The sequence below is a fragment of the Pithys albifrons genome, chromosome Z (assembly GCF_047495875.1).
Source record: "Pithys albifrons albifrons isolate INPA30051 chromosome Z, PitAlb_v1, whole genome shotgun sequence".
Classification (NCBI taxonomy): domain Eukaryota; kingdom Metazoa; phylum Chordata; class Aves; order Passeriformes; family Thamnophilidae; genus Pithys; species Pithys albifrons.
In genome coordinates this window covers 8,938,078-8,958,308 of record NC_092497.1, presented here as the reverse complement: position 1 = coordinate 8,958,308, position 20,231 = coordinate 8,938,078, and the positions used below count along the sequence as shown (strand labels likewise).

The following is a 20,231-nucleotide window of genomic DNA, read 5'->3' as shown; positions in this document are numbered from 1 at the left end:
CCAAAAACTGCAGGTTTTTCAATTTCTTAATGCTTATTGTGCCAACATAAATGGCTTGAAATCTTGCCCACATCCTTCAGAAAGACCTTCCTCAGGTGCAAACTGAACAGGAAAAGACCCTTCACAGAAAACCAGTTCTGACAAAATCTATTAGGATTTTGAAAAATTCCATTTATTTGCAAAAAGATCCCAAACCACCATCTCCATGTCTGACCATTTTAACCTCCAGAGTAAGAATTTTTCTTCTAGAAGACAAAGCCAAAGACATGATATTCACTCTGATGGACTGGGGTACCTGAGAAGCTCCCCTCATGGTGGCAGGTGGTTCAGAGCTCTTCACACACACTTCCCTCTTCCATGCACTTTTTCCAGGGCAAAAAGCACTAGAGAGTACGGGATACACTGAGATGGGGGTCTGGAGTAGCCCTGAAATCAGTTGGTGATCAGACTGAAGGATGATGCTTTGTTATTGGTGCTGCAGGCAGGAAAACCAAAACTGCTTCTGGCACCAGAGACTGAAGAGTCTGGGAAAACCAACTGCTCCTCTACAATCTACTTGAGTTTAATTTCCCCCTGTTGTCTTCACTAGTTTTTTCTCTTTCTCCCAAACCTTTGAAAAATCAAATCACTGAGCTTCAAAAAAAGCAAAAACAAGCCAAAAAAGTGAGAAGAGGGGACCAGGACAGAACCTGTGTAGCCTCGGAGAAACAGAGAAACCACAGATTTATTTCCATCCAAAAATTCCTTGATCCTATTCACTGATAAAGCAAAACCTCTAGTGGTAACTGCTAATTCAAAGTTACAATTTATAGTCTAGGAAAAAAAATACAGAATCAGTGTGGGATACACTGGGACATACAATTGTCCTGAGGCAGAGAATGGACTGAGAGCAGCCCTGAGGGGAAGGACTTGGGGCTCTTGGTGGGTTGGTTGATGAAAACCTCACCATGACACAGAAGGTCAGTGTGACCCATTGATGTGCCCTCACAGCCCAGAAAGCCAAGCACATGCTGGGCTGTGCCCACAGCAGGGCCTGGGAAGGGATTCTGCACCCCCACCTGCAGTGGTGCCTCAGCACAAGAAAGATGTGGAGCTGTCTGAGTCCAGAGAAGGCCACAAAGATGCTCACAGGGCTGGAGCACCTCTGCTATGGAGACAGGCTGGGAGAGCTGGGGGTGTTCAGCCTGGAGGAAAGGAGGCTCTGGGGAAACCTTACAGCACCTTCAAGTACCTAAAGGGGCTCCAAGAGAGCTGGAGCGGGACCTTGGACAAGAGCAGTGACAGGACAAAGGGAATGGCTTTACACTGACTTAAGGCAGAGTTAGATTGGATATTAGGAAGAAATTCTTCCCTGTGAGGGTGGTAGGCACTGAACAGGGTGCCCAGGGAAGTTGTGGATGCCCCACCCCTGGGAGTGCTCAAGGCCAGGCTGGACAGGGCTTGGAGAAAAATGTTCCAGGGAAAGGTGTCCCTGCCCATGGCAGAGGACTGGAACAAGATGATCTTTAAGGTCCCTTCCAACCAAAACCACTAGAATGACTTTGTGAAAAAGGACAGGCTTATTCTACATTTGACTCTGACTGCTTTCTGTTATATTTATACTCAGGATTTTTGTTACATTTACTTAAATTCTTTTGTTCCATTTACTTCAATTTCTTGCATCTCAGCTGTCATTTTCCAGTCACTGGGACTACACTGTGGAAACACGAAACAAGTACAACCTGAAGTCTTGGAATTTAACCAGAAAGAACTAGTTCTGTCAGCATAGCTCTTTCCTGGTTTGCTGCTTCCAAAGGAGAAATAGTTTCAAATTAAGAACTTTATTACTTCTCTTAGTAAGTCTCCTTTTTCTTTTTTTTTGTCGCTTTGCATCTTCCCTGACAGCATTCTCAACATGCTCCCTCTTGGTCTTTAATAAATTTTGATCCAGCAGGGAGATTTTGAATAGTTAAGAGGGGAAATCTGGTCATCTTAATGCCCATCTGTCTAGTTGTAAGTGATCTTTCATCTTAGTCCCCAGAGCTGCTTCATGTTTTGTAACTGAGGTTGCACCTCTGAGCTACAACCCCACCATCACCTCTCACACCACTGACCTGTGGCAGGAGCTCAGCACTCTGCTGCTCCTGCCAAAACTTACAGTACTAAACTAGTTCTAGTCATCATTAACCAGCTCTTCTCCTGACAAATACACTATTTCCCAGAATACTGCATTTCACAATTATTAGTGCATTTATCTAAGCCTGAAAACAGGTGAGAGAACAACGACAGAGAAGGAGCATCACTTGTTTCAGAGCACACAGTCACACAGAGACCTACAGTAAAACCACGGCACCACTGAAACACTGCTGATATCGGACAGGAAAACACCCCAGATTTCAGAAACATCTCAAGGGTTTGACTACACAGCTTTCGCTCGCCTTCATGAGTATTGGTGACCAGAGCTGAGGTTCTTTATAAAAAAAGGCCACAACTTACTCTAATCTCTGCTCCTGTTCACAAAGAGACAAAAGCAACAGCTGGTGTGAAGTTGGTGTCCTCAAAGTAATTTTAGAACTTGCAACAAGAGTGAGGACATGCAGAGTCTGTCTCCCATCTCAGAGCTGAACAGCGACCAACTGTGACATTAAAAACACAAGATAATCTCTAAGACTGGTTTTGGTCTCCACCAAGCAATCCCTCCACCCTCCTTCACAATGAAGAGGATGGATACCAGATTTCAAACCACCAGAATTTTCTTCCTTTCAAATACAGCATTTTAAAAGAGCTCAGGAAGTGAATTAAAAATAAAAAACCCACTTATTTCACTGCAGGTCAGCCCCGCAAGCCCTTTTTGCTTCCCTAAATGACACGGCACATCTGTATTTTTCAATCTATTATTATTTCTATTCCTTGAGAAGTCAGCATGCCCATTTATCCAGCAAATAAATAAACAAACTGAGGAAGAAACTCAGATGAGATCTGAGTCAAAGCCTAACAGCACTTCAGAATCTGAAGTGGATAGCACAAAATGCAGGACTGTACACAGAAGATGACTTATATACTTAGTTCAACTTAGTGCAACTATCAACAACAAATAAGAGCTGAAAAGCTGAAAGAAAAATTACTAGAATTAGTCTAAAACCATCAAATTTGGGGAAAAACTACAGAATAATAATCTGAGATTCAGAACTGCCAGCATGAAGACCTGTTGGATTGATAAATTTGCCACGTAAAACAAGAGGATCTGCACATCATTCCTACTAAATGAAACTATAACCAAAGACACAGGAGGATTTAGAGGCAGGATCTGCCTCTTCAGCTCCACCTCTCCCCAGCAGCCCCAGCTCTGCTCCACTGCACCTTTTCCGGGGTCGATGTGCTTTGAGATGACTCCTCGTCTGTACAAACAGTCGGCGCAGCCAGGGAACAGAGTTTGGATGAGAAAGAGGATGCCGGTGTCTCCCTGGCACTGTCCTCACTTAGAGCAGAAAGACCAGCCAAGTGGTGTCCATTCAGTTCACTGGCTTTGCTCTGAGCACAGGCCTGCAGGGAGCTGAGCAAAGTGCCATTGCGGAGACAGGTAGTGCTGTGGAAAGTGCTGGCGAGCTTTGATGCCTTTTGATCGCTCTCATCGGAGTCAAGCTTAGGGAAGGACAGGGATTTGATATTGCTCACTGAAGTGATTGGGGAAAGGGACACTTTGGAAGACAAGGACATCTTTTCACAGTTTCCCAGCTGTGGTAAAGTGATAAAGCCATTGGGTTTGTGAAGGGGTTTGAAGTCCAACGTGGCCCTTTCTATGGATGCCAGAACTTCTTCCTCTTGCAACACAGACTCAGACCCTCCTTTCGGCAAAGTATTATCTAACAGCTGGGCAACAATTGGCCCAGTAGTACCAACATGAATTTCAAGGATATTTTTTAATTCCTCCTTATCATCGATAGTTTTTAATTCCAGTTTGTCAAACGGGTCTTCTTCACGTTCAAAATCAGCAGGGTTAAAATCTGCTTTGGGACGAGGTGGGCTGAGGACCTTTTGCTTGACAGAGCTGCTGTTGGCAGGCGTGGGAGTGAGAATGCTGTTGTGCTGCAGGCTGGCGAGGATGGGGTTGATGGGAGGAGGCATGGCTTCAGGGCAAGGTCCCTCTGAGAACCCCACCCTGCTGCTGTCCTCTGGAGCTGCTCTGGAGTTCCCTAGTGCTTCCTCTGCCTTGCGTTCAGCTTCTCTCTGGGCAGCCTGGATTCTTTTGATGTCTTCAGCCCACTCGATTGTTTTCTTTTCCAGTGCGAAGTCATACTGGGTGGAGGTGGAGGGGAAAGGAGAGAAGGGGAAAAAGTAATTTATAAGGATCATAGTTGGTACTTGTAACAGCAACATAAGTTAACACAGAGGTTAAGAGCTACATGAGTTACCACAGACAGTTATCACCTTTTCCCAGCCTGCAGATTAACAAAGCTGGCAACACCAGAAGTAGGTAATTTTGCCTGTGCAGGCAAACCCTGGCTGCAGTCTGGATTAGAACATCCTATTTTGTCTCCTTCCTACATTTAGTTTTGCCTTAGAAGTCCTGATCATCCCAAGTTAGCTCAGTTGGTTGGAGCATGGTGCTAACACTGAAGTCATGGGTTCGATCCCTGCATGGGTCATTCATCTAAGAGCTGGACCCGATGATCCTTGTGGGTCCCTTCCAACTCAGAAAACTCCCTGAAATCCCTGAAAGATCAGCGTCATAACCCTCTCACATGTTCTTCCCCCAGGACACAGATGTAGCAAGGGGAATGTCACTGGATACCCCCATGTGGCACCACTGGACTGCCTCCTGTCCACAGGGCACTCCAGATTACAGTAATTTTACATCCAAAGGCCAACACAGTATTACTCAGTTTCCCCTCAAAGATTCCTAAGGCACTCCATACTGCAGTTTTACACCCACTGGTTTAAGAGGTCTTTGTGCTCTCACTCCAGTGCCTCACCAGCCACAGGACACACTGGCTACAACATGGGCAACACGTTCCTGCAGCAGCAGGTTGTGCTGCAGCCCCTGACAGGATCTAACAAGGTGTTCCCATTTAACATCAAGTCATTCAGGGCCAGGTTAGCACAGAGGCATCTCTAAGTTATTACTACCAGTGTGCTGACCACATCATGGCTTGGGTGAAGGACAAAATTCTGAACAGCCCAAATACATCTTTAAATAGCCACCAAATGTTCAGAGAACACAGCCCATGAGCTAAACCCACAGGTAGGTTAGACCTGGGACTCACAAAAAGTGTTAAGACAGCCTTGCTAGACAATGGCACACACCTGAGCAGGAGCACTTTGCCATGGGGCTGCCAAGTCATACAAATTCCTAGTTCTAAAGGGGAGCCAGCAAGGATTCAGAGAATTCTCACGGTGTGATGTGCCACTTCCCGTCCTGTAGCAGCTCCAGCTTCTTCTCCCTGAGCCCTAAAGCTCCAAGAGGTGTGATATGCAACTGACCAACACAGAAAACACCACGGGCAGAAGCACTGACACCATCCCTCATCACACACTCCCTGGTGTGGAGCAGAGCTACCCCAGCTTTGTGTGTGTCTGCATCTGTATGCTCATAAACTGAAAACTGAACAAAGCCTTGTATTTTTTTACACTAAAAACAATAGAACAGGGTGAGAAGCTGTATGGCTGCATTATTTTTATTTTTCCTGAAATGGCTCTCAGTACAGCTGTAAGAAGAGTCAAACTGCACTGTGAGAAGAGCTGTCCTCACTGTGCAGGGTGTTGCAGTCTGAATGGGCACATTACACTGGCAGTAAAATGGAGACACTGCACAATGAAACCAGAAACTGGACATCAGAGTCTCCTTTGGCTTTCCCAAGCCAGCTTAACTGAGTGGAAATACATCTACCAGGGCAATCAGGTGATCACTTAATGCTTAGAAGGAAAAAGCCTATACCAATCAGCCACAGAAAGTGAAAGCAACAATCAGCTGGGACTGGTCAAGGAAAGTCATGGATCCAAATGAGAAAGCACAGCTCAGTGAGATTCCCTGTATCAAAACCTGCATTTGAAGATTAGATTTTCAACAGTTACACTCAAGCAATTGATTCTATGCTACTAACAGCTTATTTTAACAGAAATATGCTCCTCAAGACAGGAAACCCATCCATACCATACCTGTTTGCCCCACGGACTGAAAAGAATTTCCTCTCAGAACTACACAGAAAACAAGAACTGGAAATTATGCCATTGCACAGGGGTATCAGTTCTTAGCATTTTTGCTCTTAAAAACTATATTCAAATTTAGGCAGGGTAACATTTAAAACTGTAACTATTACATAAAACCACTGAGCTTCTTGGAAGCAGATACACTAAAATAAGTGCTGCAAAATAAAAGCCTCATGGTTTTTTAAGGCAGTAACAAGTAGATGGCTTTTGCACGACCCATCATACCTTTATCTTTCTATAGTGTCTAACAGATCTCCTGTAAATACTTGCCTGGCATGAAATGACACCACAGGACCGACATGACTCGTGTGCAAACTGTGACAAACTGCAATTCACAGCACCACATGCTGGGGCCAGGGGCGAGGGGAGAGAGATCAGAGAGGAAAACACACCACTCACCTGGGCTTCTCTGACAAGCTGAGAGGAATCAGGCAGGCAGAAACCAATGGGTAATCCAACCTTTGCAGGGGTTCTGAACTTGTCTCCTATCTTAAACGGGACATCATCAAGGTAACTGAAAGGCCCTAAAAGCAGAAGCAGAAATTGAAACGAGAACATCCCCACAACTCACAAGTTTAATGCTTTCAATCAAGGCTCATATTGCTGTATTTGGGAGCGCCAGGTGACAATACACGACATTTGAAGCTGTTTGGACTTTAATGCCTCAGTAGTTTTGTTTGTGGAGTTTGTTCAGTTTTTTTCTAAGTGTTCTAGTTCAGAGCTGTTAAAAAAACACGACAACTCTCACAACATAACAACCCATCAGACCCTGAAGTCTGCGCCCACTATGTCTTTCCTTTGAGACAAGACTATCCCTGCACAACTCGATCCTGAAGCTTCCCTGTATTCTATCTCTATAAAAAGATCCTTCACTTTTTGTCATATTTAAAACAGGTTTGGAAATGACCCAGTTTCAGAGCAGCTAAGGCAAACTAAAATCCAGGCTTTGACTTGCAAGTAGGAGGTAACACTTGGATAGAAGTGGTCACAAGGTCAAAGTGATGACTCAAAGCCCTTCCACTTTAACCAAAACACAGTGAAATATCAAGAGTATTTAGCACAGCAATTCTGATTTTTGAAACAAGGCAATCTGACTTTACCAGTGCTACCTTTTTCCTTTGTATCACACCTGATATTTAAAAAATGTTTTAGCATGACAGTTTTCAGGCATCCCACAGACTGGCAAGGTAAAACCACTTAAGCTCAACCACTTCCAACCAACCAGACTCTTGGTGTGTTTTCCTGGGGCTGCTGTGAAGGAGTCTGAGAAAACCCACAATATAAATTCAACTCAGTTTTTTGATTAAGTGAAAGTGATCTCTTGGATCACTGGTCTAAGCTTTGGGAATTACAGGCCAAGTTTCTGGCGTGTGTAACAATCTGAAAAGTGCCTCTAGGCCTCACTTGTAACTTCTCTTTGAGTGATGCAGATAAGAAAAGACATTAATGGCAACATCTACGAGTGTGTTCTGTGCCCAACCCCTCGCTCAGTGAACTGTGACTTGCCATTTTTATCTGACCCATTTTCATACTCGGATGGCAGTTTAAGTACTGTTTGTGTTCCCTCGCTGTTGACTCATCTGCAGGGCAGCCACAGAGGCAGAGCAGCTTTCAAAAACAGGAACATCCTGTCAGTGTGGAGTCACAGGTCCACGTGCTGTCACCACTGGAGCTCTCATTCCATGCACCGCTCCGGCTGGTCAGAGTTTTGTCAGGACACAGGTGGTGTTTCCTCCACTTGGAAACCACCAGGATCAACAACCTACATCCCACCTGGACCTCCAGGACAAAAAACCACTCCAGGTGGAAGGTAACAGCATTTTCACTGATCCTTACAGGGAATAACATGTTGAACATGCAACTGGGCATCTGAATTGTATCTGAGCTGGCAATTTGGGAACTCAACATGCCAAAGCATTTGCTTACACAGAAACAGCAACTGTGGCAGCCTCTGCACTGAAAGTGGCAAATCATGGCCAGGTCAGGGACAACCAGACCTGCTGACTGTTGATGCTGCATGTTCTGCACAGTCCCACTGGCCCAGGCCCTGCTCTAAGCCACATGATCCAGCAGCAGGACTGCCCCTCCACATGGATCCCACAGCCCACACTGCTCAGTGTGCAAATACCTGTTACGTCAGACCCGCTGACATGGTAAGTGTTGGGCACCTCCCGTGGCACAGCTGCACCTGAAACAGACACCAGCCACAGGGGGCACAAGCCCAGACCGTGGTATTTATACAGCAACTCTCACTTTGCTCAGCCAATTAAAAAAAACTAAACACACCTAGATGGGCTGCACTTAACAAATGCCAGCTTAACCTCAAAAGCTCGACTAAGGAGCAAAAGCCTTCTAGTTTCTCCCCAGTCTACTGATCTTCTAATAACAAGCACTGCTATGACCTCATCTTGAGTACAGCTCTGCTGCAAAACCCACAAACACATAGTAAGTGTTTGAGGACATTTGATGGTAAGAAGTCTCTGTGAGGCAAAACCCTGATGCACACTGTATTCAATTTGTTCCAGTCCAATCAGAGCAGTACTGGTTTGGGGGAAGCTGATTCAGAAAGCCAAGAACTCTTTTCTTTCTGCAAGTGCTTGAATCTCCTGCCTGAACACACTGAGTAGTGAGGGTGCAAATTGCTTCAAATGGCAGATTCTAAAGCAATAAGCTACCTCAAGAAAGTATTAAGGAAGACATTTTTTCAACAGCCACACGTTCAAGTGAAACAATTTAAGTTTTTTTCAAACTGTCATTTAATATGGCTTTTGGCCACTTCATTCTTTTATCAGTTTAATGGATACTGAGGAATTCCTGGGACTAACCCTGGCAAACATGTACCTGTCAGCCTGATCTCTGATGCTGTGCTTTATGTTACATCCCTGCCCTAACAAGCCACTACGAGAGTTAAGATTCCTCTCCACTTTATTGTCATGCAGAAGTCACTGGTTGACTCATAGAAGTGTCCTCCAGTTTGGCAGCAAAAAACCCAGTCATCAGTTATGAATGGGGAACAACTTTGCAGCCATGGGGAACTGAGTTTTTGTGGTCATATGAACCACACTTATCCAATTGTTGGAAATCAGAGTTAAAAGCTTTCAAACTGTACAGTGACAGTGACAACACAGCAATATAAACGTGCTGCACTTGGCATAACCCACACTTTGTTTGCAACAGATGAGAGCTGCATGTCTACATGCCACTTCCAAATAATGCCAAGGTCGTGGGTTCAATCCCCTATGTGGGCCCTTAAGAGTTGGACTCGATGATCCTTGTGGGTCCCTCCCAATTCAGAATAGTCTGTGAATACATAACTAGAACTTAAGTTTGCATTTCCAATCATTCAAATGACTGGAGAGCATCTCAAGTTACATGGTCAGGAATAGTTACAAGTGTATGCTAAGAACACTCAAACACAGGAGAAGGGCTCCCTTCACTCATACTTTGTGTTCCCATTTTCACTGAACATGGTCCTGAGCAACCTGCTCTGGATGACTCTGCTCAAGCAGGTGTTTGTACATCACGATCTATGGATGTCCCTGCCAGCCTCAGCCACTCTGGATTTAACACCAACCCTCTAACCTCTAATGAGCAGCTCAAGAAGAATCACAAGAGATACATCAGCTACACTGACCAATTCCATCCGCCTGCCAGAGACACTGAACTGCAGGCAGCTGTTGGAGTAGATGCTTTTCTGTAAGCCAAAACTCTGTGGGATTATTCTTAACAACCCTGGAGAAGACTGAAACAACAGTCCTGCTCAATCCTTGGGACAATTAAGCCGAGGAAGTTGCTCCACCACTCCCCAGAAACAGTTCTGTGCCAATGCCACTGGTCAGCAAGAACAGAGGATGCACAGGAGAGCAGACAAGGTAACCAGCCAGCTCACAGCACCGTTTGTTTGGAGCTTGTTATTTTGAAGCCAGGAGCATTTTCCACCACACCATTCTGTTTTGGGAAATATTTAATACATGCTGAACTCTAGCTGTGGGCAGTGCCTTTGAAAGCAGGAGAGAAATGAAAACAGATGTGGCAGACAATCATTTCAGTGTTTACAGAGACTTCACAGACACAGGAGCGGCTGCTGAAGAGCAGGCAGCGACCTAATGAGGAAATCAGTTCTCTTGCACCAGGGTCACTGGGCCTCAGCAAAGGAGACCATCTAAAAATTAAGTTTTGATAGGCTATTTTTATTAATCTGTAACCATGTATTTAAGTGAGGCGTTTCTTATTTTGTACTTTAACTTTACACTTGCAGGACTAAATAAAAAGCTGAAGGGCAAACAGATTCCCCAGGACATTCTTGTCTGGAAAAATAACCAGAAAGATGAAGGCTGAATTTCTGCAAGCAGAAGTTTTCACAGCATGAAGACATGATTACTGATTTAAAGAAGCCACATTATGTACAACAAACTGAACTTTAATGTTCCACAGAAATACTATTTAAACTCAAGTTACACCCCATTTTCTTAAAAATAAGTAGATATACAAATACCTTTCATTATACCAATCATCTGCTTGACTTTACATGTCTCCTATGTAGAAAATAAAAGAATACAGTCTCTTCTTCACCTGCTTTCTGAGCCAGATTAGTCCATTTTAAGAAAGATATTCATAGCTGAGCAAAAATGAAGCACAGCACAATGTTATATTCAAAATTTCACTTTCATTTCAGCTTCTCACACAACTTCCATAGGAAGATGCCACAGCTCTCACATCCACTCCAGCAATGTCAGAGCAGTCACACAACTGCAGTCCACCTTTGGTTTTGAAGGGGTAAGTGGGATAAGGGGCAGGTGTAATTCTGCCATGAAGGAGCAGGGAATAGTCCAGGGAGAATCTCAGTTCCATCAGAGCAGGCACACACAGCATCAGCAGGCAACTATGCAAGGAGGAAGCCAAGGCACTTCATTCCTAACAAAGACCTACTCAGTGCCTGAACAGATTAGTCTCTATGGACTGCCCAGGCTGGGACATCAGTCAGCAGCAGAGTAGGATTCACCCTGCTGAAAAGGCAAGGATGCCAAATTTCACTTACCATGAGAGTCGGATCCCAACTTCTTAGAAGCCATTTAGAACCTGAAAAAGATGTTAAAACAGCTTTAACAAACTGACAAATGTAGCACAGACCAAGTCTGTGCAGCTCCACAGTCTTATCTGTAGGTTATGAACACTTGCAAACAGCTGATGTGCCTGTTCCCAGGACAGACAAGCAACCTTATTTTATAGCCTTGAGAACCAATTAAGCAGACAAATAACTTAGCCCTGGGTCTGCCAATCTAAATGGCAAAAACCAAAACCAAACCCAACCAAAACCAAACCCACAAACCCTCAAACAAAACAGCAACCAACCAAGACACAACCTGGTTGGTCAGCAACACAGAGTTCCAGGTCACAGCACTCAGAAGCTGCTCTGTCTCAGCCCCATGGGGCACATTCTGCTTCCCTGGGCATTAAGAATAGCTTTTCCTACTGGAAATACCACATTGATCCTCTTCAGTTTAATCCCTGCTGCTCTAAAAAGGGATACTACCATCCTGGGCACACAGTCAGTGAGCCAGCATAGCACTTGTCCAGACACACTGGGGAATGTACAATACAGGTATACAACAAACGGTACCATTAGGAAGATGTTCTTGGATACACACGGAAAACAACGATAACAAGAGGCCTCATCCACTGCCCACAGAATTTACTAAAAAACTTACAATATTTGGACACAAATCCAAATGGCCAAGATGTTAAACATGAAGTGCCTAGACAGCTTTTAATACAGAGCAGGCCTGTCCCAGGAAAAGAGTTGTTCAAGATAGAATTATCTGTCTAATTAGCTGTCAGCTAAGCCCCTGCTCCAGGATGCTTATGGGATATCCAACAATGTACCTGGTTCTTTTGCTAGAATAGAAGGAAATCACAAGATCTACCTCAAGACACCACAGCATAATTCTTTGAATAACAATTTGTAAGTGATCTTTGTGACATTATGCATGGCAAAGAATCAGAGTTGCCCTTTGCTCCTGAAGCCCCCTGGCTCATGGACTGAAAGGCCCAAAGGCTGGTCTGCACAGACATGGGGCTCTCTGGTGCATCCCACAGGCAGCAGAGCACATGGGGCACACCTCATGTTCACATACATCACTCCCCAGCCAAGGACTCTTGGGCTCACTGTTTCATAGAATCATAGAATTGATTGGGTTGGAAAAGACCTCCGAGATCATCAAGTCCAACCCTTGGTCCAACTCCAGTCCCTTTACCAGATCATGGCACTCAGTGCCACGGCCAATCTCAGTTTACAAACCTCCACGGATGGGGAATCCACCCCCTCTCTGGGCAGCCCATTCCAATGCCTGATTACTCTCTCTGGAAAGAAATGTTTTCTGACATCCAACTTAAATTTCCCCTGGCAGAGCTTGAGCCCGTGCCCCCCTGTCCTATTGCTGAGTGCCTGGGAGAAGAGACCAACCCCCACCTGGCTAGAACTTCTATCCAGGTAGTTCTAGACAGTGCTGAGGTCACCTCTGAGCCTCCTCTTCTCCAGGCTAAACACCCCCAGCTCCCTCAGCTTCTCCCCACAGGACTTGTGCTCCAGCCCCTTCCCCTGCCTTGTTGCTCTTCTCTGAACCATCTGCAGACCCATCTGCAAACATTACCTTAAAGGAAGGGTATCAGCGTAAGGACCACACAGACAGCTCAGTTATTCCTCCTTGCTGCTGCCGACAGGATGGGGACAAGAAGGGCCATTTTCAAGCACTTGAGCACAGTCCCTTTTGCTGTGTAAAGGTCCCTTTCAAGGTTATGCTGAAACCAACAGGTGACCCAGACCTACTGGCTCAAGGGAATTCAGCACATGGCTGAAGACAAACCCGCACCAAGATCACCTGGGTGCAACCAGACTCCAGGAAACAGACTCTGGGCCATGGGGAAGTGAGTCATGCTGGGCAACTCCAGGTGCACCTTGCACATTCAAGCTGTGTGTCATCCTGCTCAGTGTTTACCAGGCTCTTCCCAGAACAACTCACCACCTCAGCATTGGTATTAAGTCCAAAACTGCTCCACTAAGCCAGAGAGCTGGTTTTGGCACCTCCTGGCAACTGCTTCTCAAAAGAAAACAAAGCATTAAAGATTCAAAAATGGAAGGAAAAGGGGATGAAACAGTGCCAAGCCTGTCATCTCAGGAAGGTTGTCAGGGGCAAAACCCCCAGACCACCCCGCAGAGTTGCATGTCAACCACTGGATCTGAACGAGCTGGGCTGTTCCCAGAGCCACAGAGGAGACTGCACTGCACCAACAGCACATGAAATAGCTGCATTTTCAGGCCCAGGGCACGCTGCCAGACAGGCTGCTGTGCCCCTAGTTCCTCTGTGTGAGACCAGCAATTAGGACATCAGCTGGGTTTGTTGTTACCCAAAAAGCCAGGTGAAATCATACTGTGTTCATGAACCTCACCAGACCTCTGTTTGTCACTGGAGATGTGGCACTGCCTTCAATCCACACCATGGCTGCCCACTGCCCACTGCACTGGGACAAAGCCACACACACTTCTTTTAATTTCTGCAAGTTCTTTCTTCACGTTACTATGTCAGACTGAAAGCAAGTGGTCGTTTTCCCATAAAATTAAAAAACTTCTGATGAGAGGAAATAACCTCCTCACTTTGCCAACTTAACTGACAAGGGAGTTTTCCCAAACAGCACCATTGTCCACAGGTTGCTGCCCCCCAGACATTGGTGGCAACCTGTACATATCTCACTGAGCCAAAACTGCACACCCAATTTCCAGGGAGTTCTGCAGCAGCGTATCAGTCTGGAACTGCAAAAAGTCTCAGTGTCAAAACACCCCACATAAGAACACACATCTTGCTTTTGTTGTCAATCCTGTAGTAAAACGCTGGTGCAGATGTGGTGCCTGCATTAACTTCAGGGTGCAGTGGGAGAAATGATTCCTCTGATTGGAGGACTTACGCTTATTTCACTTATGCTTATTTTGTTTATGCTTATTTTCTTATTTTACTTATGCTTATTAATTAATGTTATTAACTGATATACCTATCATAGAATTTTCTTAGTAGTATAAAATTCACTGTATAACATACAGCAAAACTCACAAGGTGTCCCTGAAGATGCCGAGGCCCCAGAGCCTCTCGGACCAATTAAAACAGCCAGGATACCCCATGAAACCAAGATAAATCAGAAAATATGTCAAAAGAACAAGGTAAGTCCAATTAGACCAGCTACAGATGCCAACAAGTCCGGTCTGAAGCAGTTTTGAGCAAAAGGTAAAAGGTTCACAAGAGGAAGATGTCTGACTTCATCCCCAGAGACCACAAGGGACCCAGAGACCCAAATTCTCAGGAGGAAAAGCACAGGCACAAAGACGGAGCGCCACAGGGTGGAGAAAATGGAAAGCAGTTCTTGAAACTCATGATAATAATCCTGCCTTCTCTAAGAAAACAATGTTTATGCATGAAGAAATAATAAATATGTATAACTTACTTGCATATAAACCAGCTGTTGATCAGGTGTGCATGTTTTGGAGGAGCTCTCCCCATGCACAAGGGCCCAGAATAAACGCACCTCTCTATAACCTTCTTGGACACAGGGGTTTCTTTCTGCAAACACCTCTGCCACACGCAACACCTTCCTTAACTACAGAACTAGTTAAGGCACATCAACACCCAGCTAGTCATGGAATGGGCCATTTCCAGAGGCAGAGTCACACTTCAGACTCAGGCAGCACTTGAGCTGATGTTGCACCAGCTCTTGCTGATGCACTGTGAGTGTGCACTTCCTGAGACACCATCACTGCAGAAGGCACTTGTCAGCAAACAGAACTGCCAAGCACCACACACAGCAACACAAAAAAATGCTGCCAGACACATTTCATCACCCCCTTTCCAAAGAATGTTTAATTAAAACAGCATCTTGCAACTAATCAGATTTGATAGGCTATTCAGGGACCACTGTCAAAAGCATCTTGCTGTTGCTCTGTCCTCCTGGCCAGGAAAAAAGGACTTGCAGCCAGTAAGAAGATTACTGGTGTTGTTACTACAATTCTGGGCATTGTCTAAACATCCATTACACTGTGCAGTAAAGATCTGCTTATTTTTGTTACCACTCATTTAGAAGTTTAAAGGACCTGCTTCCAAAGCCTTATTCCAAACCAGAGGACAGACAATTGCTGCCCTATCAGTGTTCCCTTGGATGTCCAATCTCCAGAACAAGATGCTCAAGATGCACCTGTGGTAACAGCACATGATGGCACAAATTTTGGCCGGATGTTTTACTGCACATTGTAAATTGATAAAGAACCTACTTTAGTGCATGTAAACTTTTTCAACAACTCTACTGGTCTAGGGAATACTGTAGAGTGTTCTCGCAGCCCACTCCAAGCTCTCTTCTGTAAATGCAGACCTCCTGAGCCTCAGTCTCTCATTCTTGGTTCTGACCAACCCCCCAAATAGAAGGTCAGGGTCATGTGCCTAAAAGTTGTACGCAATTGAAGCAACCTGACCGGGGGTTGTTTAGCCCGGAGAAGAGAAGGCTCAGAGGAGACCTTATCACTCTCTACATCTACCTGAAAGGATGTTGTAGCCAGGTGAGAATTGGTCTCTTCTCTCAGGCAACCAACAGGAGGACAAGAGGGCAGGGGCAAATTCTGCCAGGGGAGGTTTAGGTTGGATATGAGGAAGAAGTTCTTTCCAGAGAGAGTGGTCAGGCATTGGAATGGCCTGCCCAAGGAGGGGGTGGATTCTCCGACCCTGGAGGTTTTTAAGGTGAGACTGAACGTGGCACTGAGTGCCATGATCTGGTAATCAAAGTGGGGTTGGATTAAGGGTTGGACTTGATGATCTCAGAGGTCTCTTCCAACCCAACTGATTCTATGATTTTCCATTTGTGTCATTTTTCACTCAGTATAACACCAAGGCAACAAGTCCATGTTCTTACACCACCCAGTCCGAGTCACACAGTGTAGCAGAGCCAGGATGAGGACGGAGGACTCAGTGACCATGGCAGAGGCAGAGGGGGGAGAGGGAGACAACAACCAGAATAAAATGAAGAAGCAGAGACAAAGAAGTGACAGGACAAAACTGATGACAGTAATACCATAAAGACAGGTGACAAGCTGGAAAGGCTTGAAGGGACAGCACAGAGATGACCAGGGTAACTCACCAGACACATCATCACTTAAACCTGAATGGTATCTTGCTGTGCTGCCAGCAAGGAGAACAAAGAGAAGCAGGACTTGGTGCAGGGAAGCGGTGCCAAAGCCAGAGTCTCACCAACAGACCACAGCAAAGAAATTATTACAAAGAGTGACTCATGGGGAGCTGCTGGGAAGTTGGTGTCATTTTTAATTCTTATTTCAATGCTGCTTCTGCTGGTGTTTTCCCTGAAGTTTATATCCACGCTGCATTTCTTTGAAAGAGCTCTGACTGGACAAGCTGGAAACATCCTACCACTAATGATACCTGTAACTGCTTCATCTGTGATAACTCAAACCAGTTTCAGTACTTATCAAGAAGAACTGCACTCCTCTTGCTAGATTCCCAATTCTGGGGAGCAAATATGTCTGTATTTCAGACCATGTGAATTCCCTGAAGTAAATCCCACCTAGGACTAAGATAAAAGAAAAATACACTCCTTATGATTCAAAGGAAACCAAAATGCCTCAAGTTATCAACCATAATCTGTGATCTTCAGGGAAGAGAGACTTATCTTGAAATTTCCATTTTACCCACTAATACACACTGTATAGTCTATATACTACTACGGATGCACCATTCACTCTAAAAACAAAGTCTGAACAAGTAAAAAAGAAAAGACTTTTTTCTGCCTACATTACATTCATGAGCTACTACTAACTAAAGTGAAAGAAGTTTGATTCAAGTGATGGATTTCTAACGGTCACAGGTGTTCAGAATTCAGACAGTGGTCTCAGTTTTCCCCATATTACTTGTTTCAGTCAAGTGAGAGACCACAACCAACACCAGGATTCTGTGTATAGCCCCAAACAGCGAAAACAGAAGTCGACAGTGCCTGTTGCTAAGACAAAATACAAGTTAAGATTCTCATACCAAAGGTTCCCACCCACATAAATGTTCAGCCACTGCTGCACAACTGGGATCTCTCGTGCAGACTGACTGTAAAATGCTGCTCAGTTTAATTCAGTACAAACCAGATTCCATGTTAATTTACTGCAGTACCCCCAGAGACGACATCACCCCAAAATCTGCAGCAACTGCTTCTGCTTTGTGCCTGTAACACTGAGCACATGCAGGTACTGCCCTCACCTAGAGCACCATCGTGTTCACCCTTTGATAGAAGGAAAAAGGTTTTATAAGTATCTTTAAAGATATTGCACTTGTTAAATGCACACAGTGTTTGGGCTGGTTATGGATTGTTCCTGTTTTTAGTTAACTGGTAACAGACAGGTCTATTCCTCCTTAAGATCCCGACTGTGTATTTGGGACATAATGTAATTTGCCACACACTTCACTCAGAAATTGGGGATAGCCCTACAAAGGCTGTGGAAATGCAGTAAATGCACCAATTATTTTAGTCACTCAGTGCCTTCCCAGCCGTACAGGCCTCCAGCGCAGTTGAAGTTCATACCCCACACAAACCCACAGAAATACGAGTTTCACAAGCAGGAGCATAAGGGAACAGACAATCCCTTACAGGCAGCCCTGTGGCCACAGCAGGATGTTCCTCTGGCCAGACAGACACCACACCAAAGTACGGAAGATGCACTGACTTCAAACTTGCACTTAACTGTTGCAGCAAATGGGTGACCCTTTAATGAGGACTCTTACCAGAAAACTCAGTCCTGTCACAAGAGAAAACCGTCTACAACTGACATCTAAGGCTGGCCTGACTTACAAACTTGGCAAACACAGGGACAGCACAGGACCTGTCAACTCCAAGGGCAGACTTGGATTTAAGAATGTAATTATTAAAAGATCATCTAAATAGAAAACCTGAGGGGAAAAGTAGATGTCTTTACATCTTTTTTTGCTTCTTGAGTTCAGCTTCACAAATCTACAAGCTAAAACATAAAAAAAAAAGAATGACAAACTGAAAATAAAGGGACTGTTTTCCCTCCTTGAGACACAAAAGAAGCAAGACAGAAATGTGAGTGACAAACCACAGCATAAAATATAAATGTGCCACGCAATTCCTACATTCTCAGAAAAAAGTGAGCGAAGATGATCCAGCACTCCCACCACCAAAGAGTGCTGCAATAACCTCGCAATGCAGGAAGGAAACAAGTCCCAAACTTGATGAGCACAGCAACCACTTTGAACCATTTTCCTGTATCTAAAGTTTGGATGGCAAATACCCACCAATCCCAAGAGTTCAAAATAGTTCAGATGGGAAGCATCTATTAACAAATTTAGCTACTTCAGCTTAATTAGCATAAGATTTCATACCACCAGTGAAGAGCCAAATCTTAAATAGCAATCCTAAAGCAAGCCAGAGCCAATTAACTTCCATAGTTAGTCCCAGCACTTTAAAAGAAAACCAGTATTTCAACACAACCTTTCTCAAATGAGAGGGACTGCTAATTGCTCCCTTCAACAACAAAATACCCACTTATTCTGTACTTCTGGTAATGATGAGTGAAAAAACAGTGGAAAATCCTGCACACTTAAAATACATGTCTGGAACCCACACTAAAATGCTGCTCTGTTTGTTACAGTGATACTTCAATAAGTAACAAGATGCTTCTGAAGTACTTGGATATTGTTAATCCTTCAGACTTGCCCCAGTTGTGAATGAGGACAGACAGACAGTCCCAAAATGCTGCCAACACAACAGAGTAAAACAGCTTTTGCCATTAACCAGAACAAACCCTTCTTAATCCAAAAATAACAGCATCTGTGCAGATTCAAGCTGCTGCTTCTTATGCTCTTTAACCAAGGGGGTAACAGGTGGCTGATCTGATATTACTTGAACTCTTTTCACATCAGGACCTATTCCCAAAACTGACACAAGAAATCAAATTATTGTACTGCAGAAAGCAATTTGTATTAATTCATATTCTTCTCATATATATTTATTAACCAGAACTTAGTGCATTTAAAAGTCATTACAGCAACTAAATGACTAAAACAAAAGTCCATTCCAAAGAAAGCCATGACTGTCACTTTTCCCTGTTAAAGCTCAGAAGAGAAAGTACGTAATTTGTTGATAATTATGGTTTTGGTTAGAAATTTTATGAAATAGTAACACTTGTAGAATTACTTGTAACAAAGCAGATGGAAAGGAGCAGGAAATAAGTTGGACAAAAGTTTTAAAACGGAAAAATAAAATCTGCCAGCAGATCAAACATCACTTGCTGCTTCAATTACTTGATCTCAGCCAAAATATGTGCCTATTGCACTGTACAAGAATAATGGGATCAGTGTTGGACTACTATAGATGCATCAACTTCTCCTTTTATACTTGGGTCACATGCACTACCCACTCTCACCACACATTTAATATTTTCCCAGCAAGACTCAGTGTGGTACAGTGTGTTATAATTAACTATTCCACCTCCAAACCATCATGCTGCCCTGCAGCAAGGCTAAAATATTCATACTCAGCATGGGAGCCACTGCCTCGTGTGCTGATTCACCCTCAGTCCCAGCAGCAGGAACACAGAGTAGGCCAACAACACCTTCTCCCAGTTACAGGATCTCCTCCATGGTGTGGCTGAAACAGCTGAACTACCACAGCCACCTGAACTCCCTGTTTCCCACTAATACACCTCATTTCTCTCAGTTAAGAGAGACACATTCTGAGAATACAAGTTACTTGGAGATTCACTTCATTTAGAAGCCACCAATCATGGAACATTTGGGGTTGGAAGGCACCTTCAGAGATCACCTAAGCCCACCCACTCCATCACAGCAGTAGCATCTCAAGAGGATTGCTCAAAGCCCCATCCACCTTGGCCTTCAGCACTGCCAGGGATGGGGCAGCACAGCTTCCATGGACCACCTTTTCTAGTGCCTCACCACCCTCACGTCTCCCTGATGCCCAAACTCAATCTCCCTCCTTTT

General features: G+C 44.5%; 1 protein-coding gene across 3 annotated transcripts in view; it reads right to left on the bottom strand.

The window, feature by feature from the left end:
- Positions 1 to 20,231, bottom strand: part of UBAP1 (ubiquitin associated protein 1) — a 39,217-nt gene that overhangs the window by 7,308 nt on the left and 11,678 nt on the right. For 2 of the 3 annotated variants that reach the window (XM_071581716.1, XM_071581718.1), the window contains exons 3-5: positions 11,225 to 11,265; positions 6,586 to 6,710; positions 3,340 to 4,275 (exon numbers count right to left, since the gene is read on the bottom strand). In XM_071581716.1, the coding sequence (XP_071437817.1) occupies positions 3,340 to 4,275; positions 6,586 to 6,710; positions 11,225 to 11,258 (1,095 nt within the window). In that variant the 5' untranslated portion in view covers positions 11,259 to 11,265. Of the gene's footprint in view, positions 1 to 3,339; positions 4,276 to 6,585; positions 6,711 to 11,224; positions 11,266 to 14,676; positions 14,773 to 20,231 lie in introns of those variants that run through there. The other variant, XM_071581717.1, reaches the window with a different exon arrangement.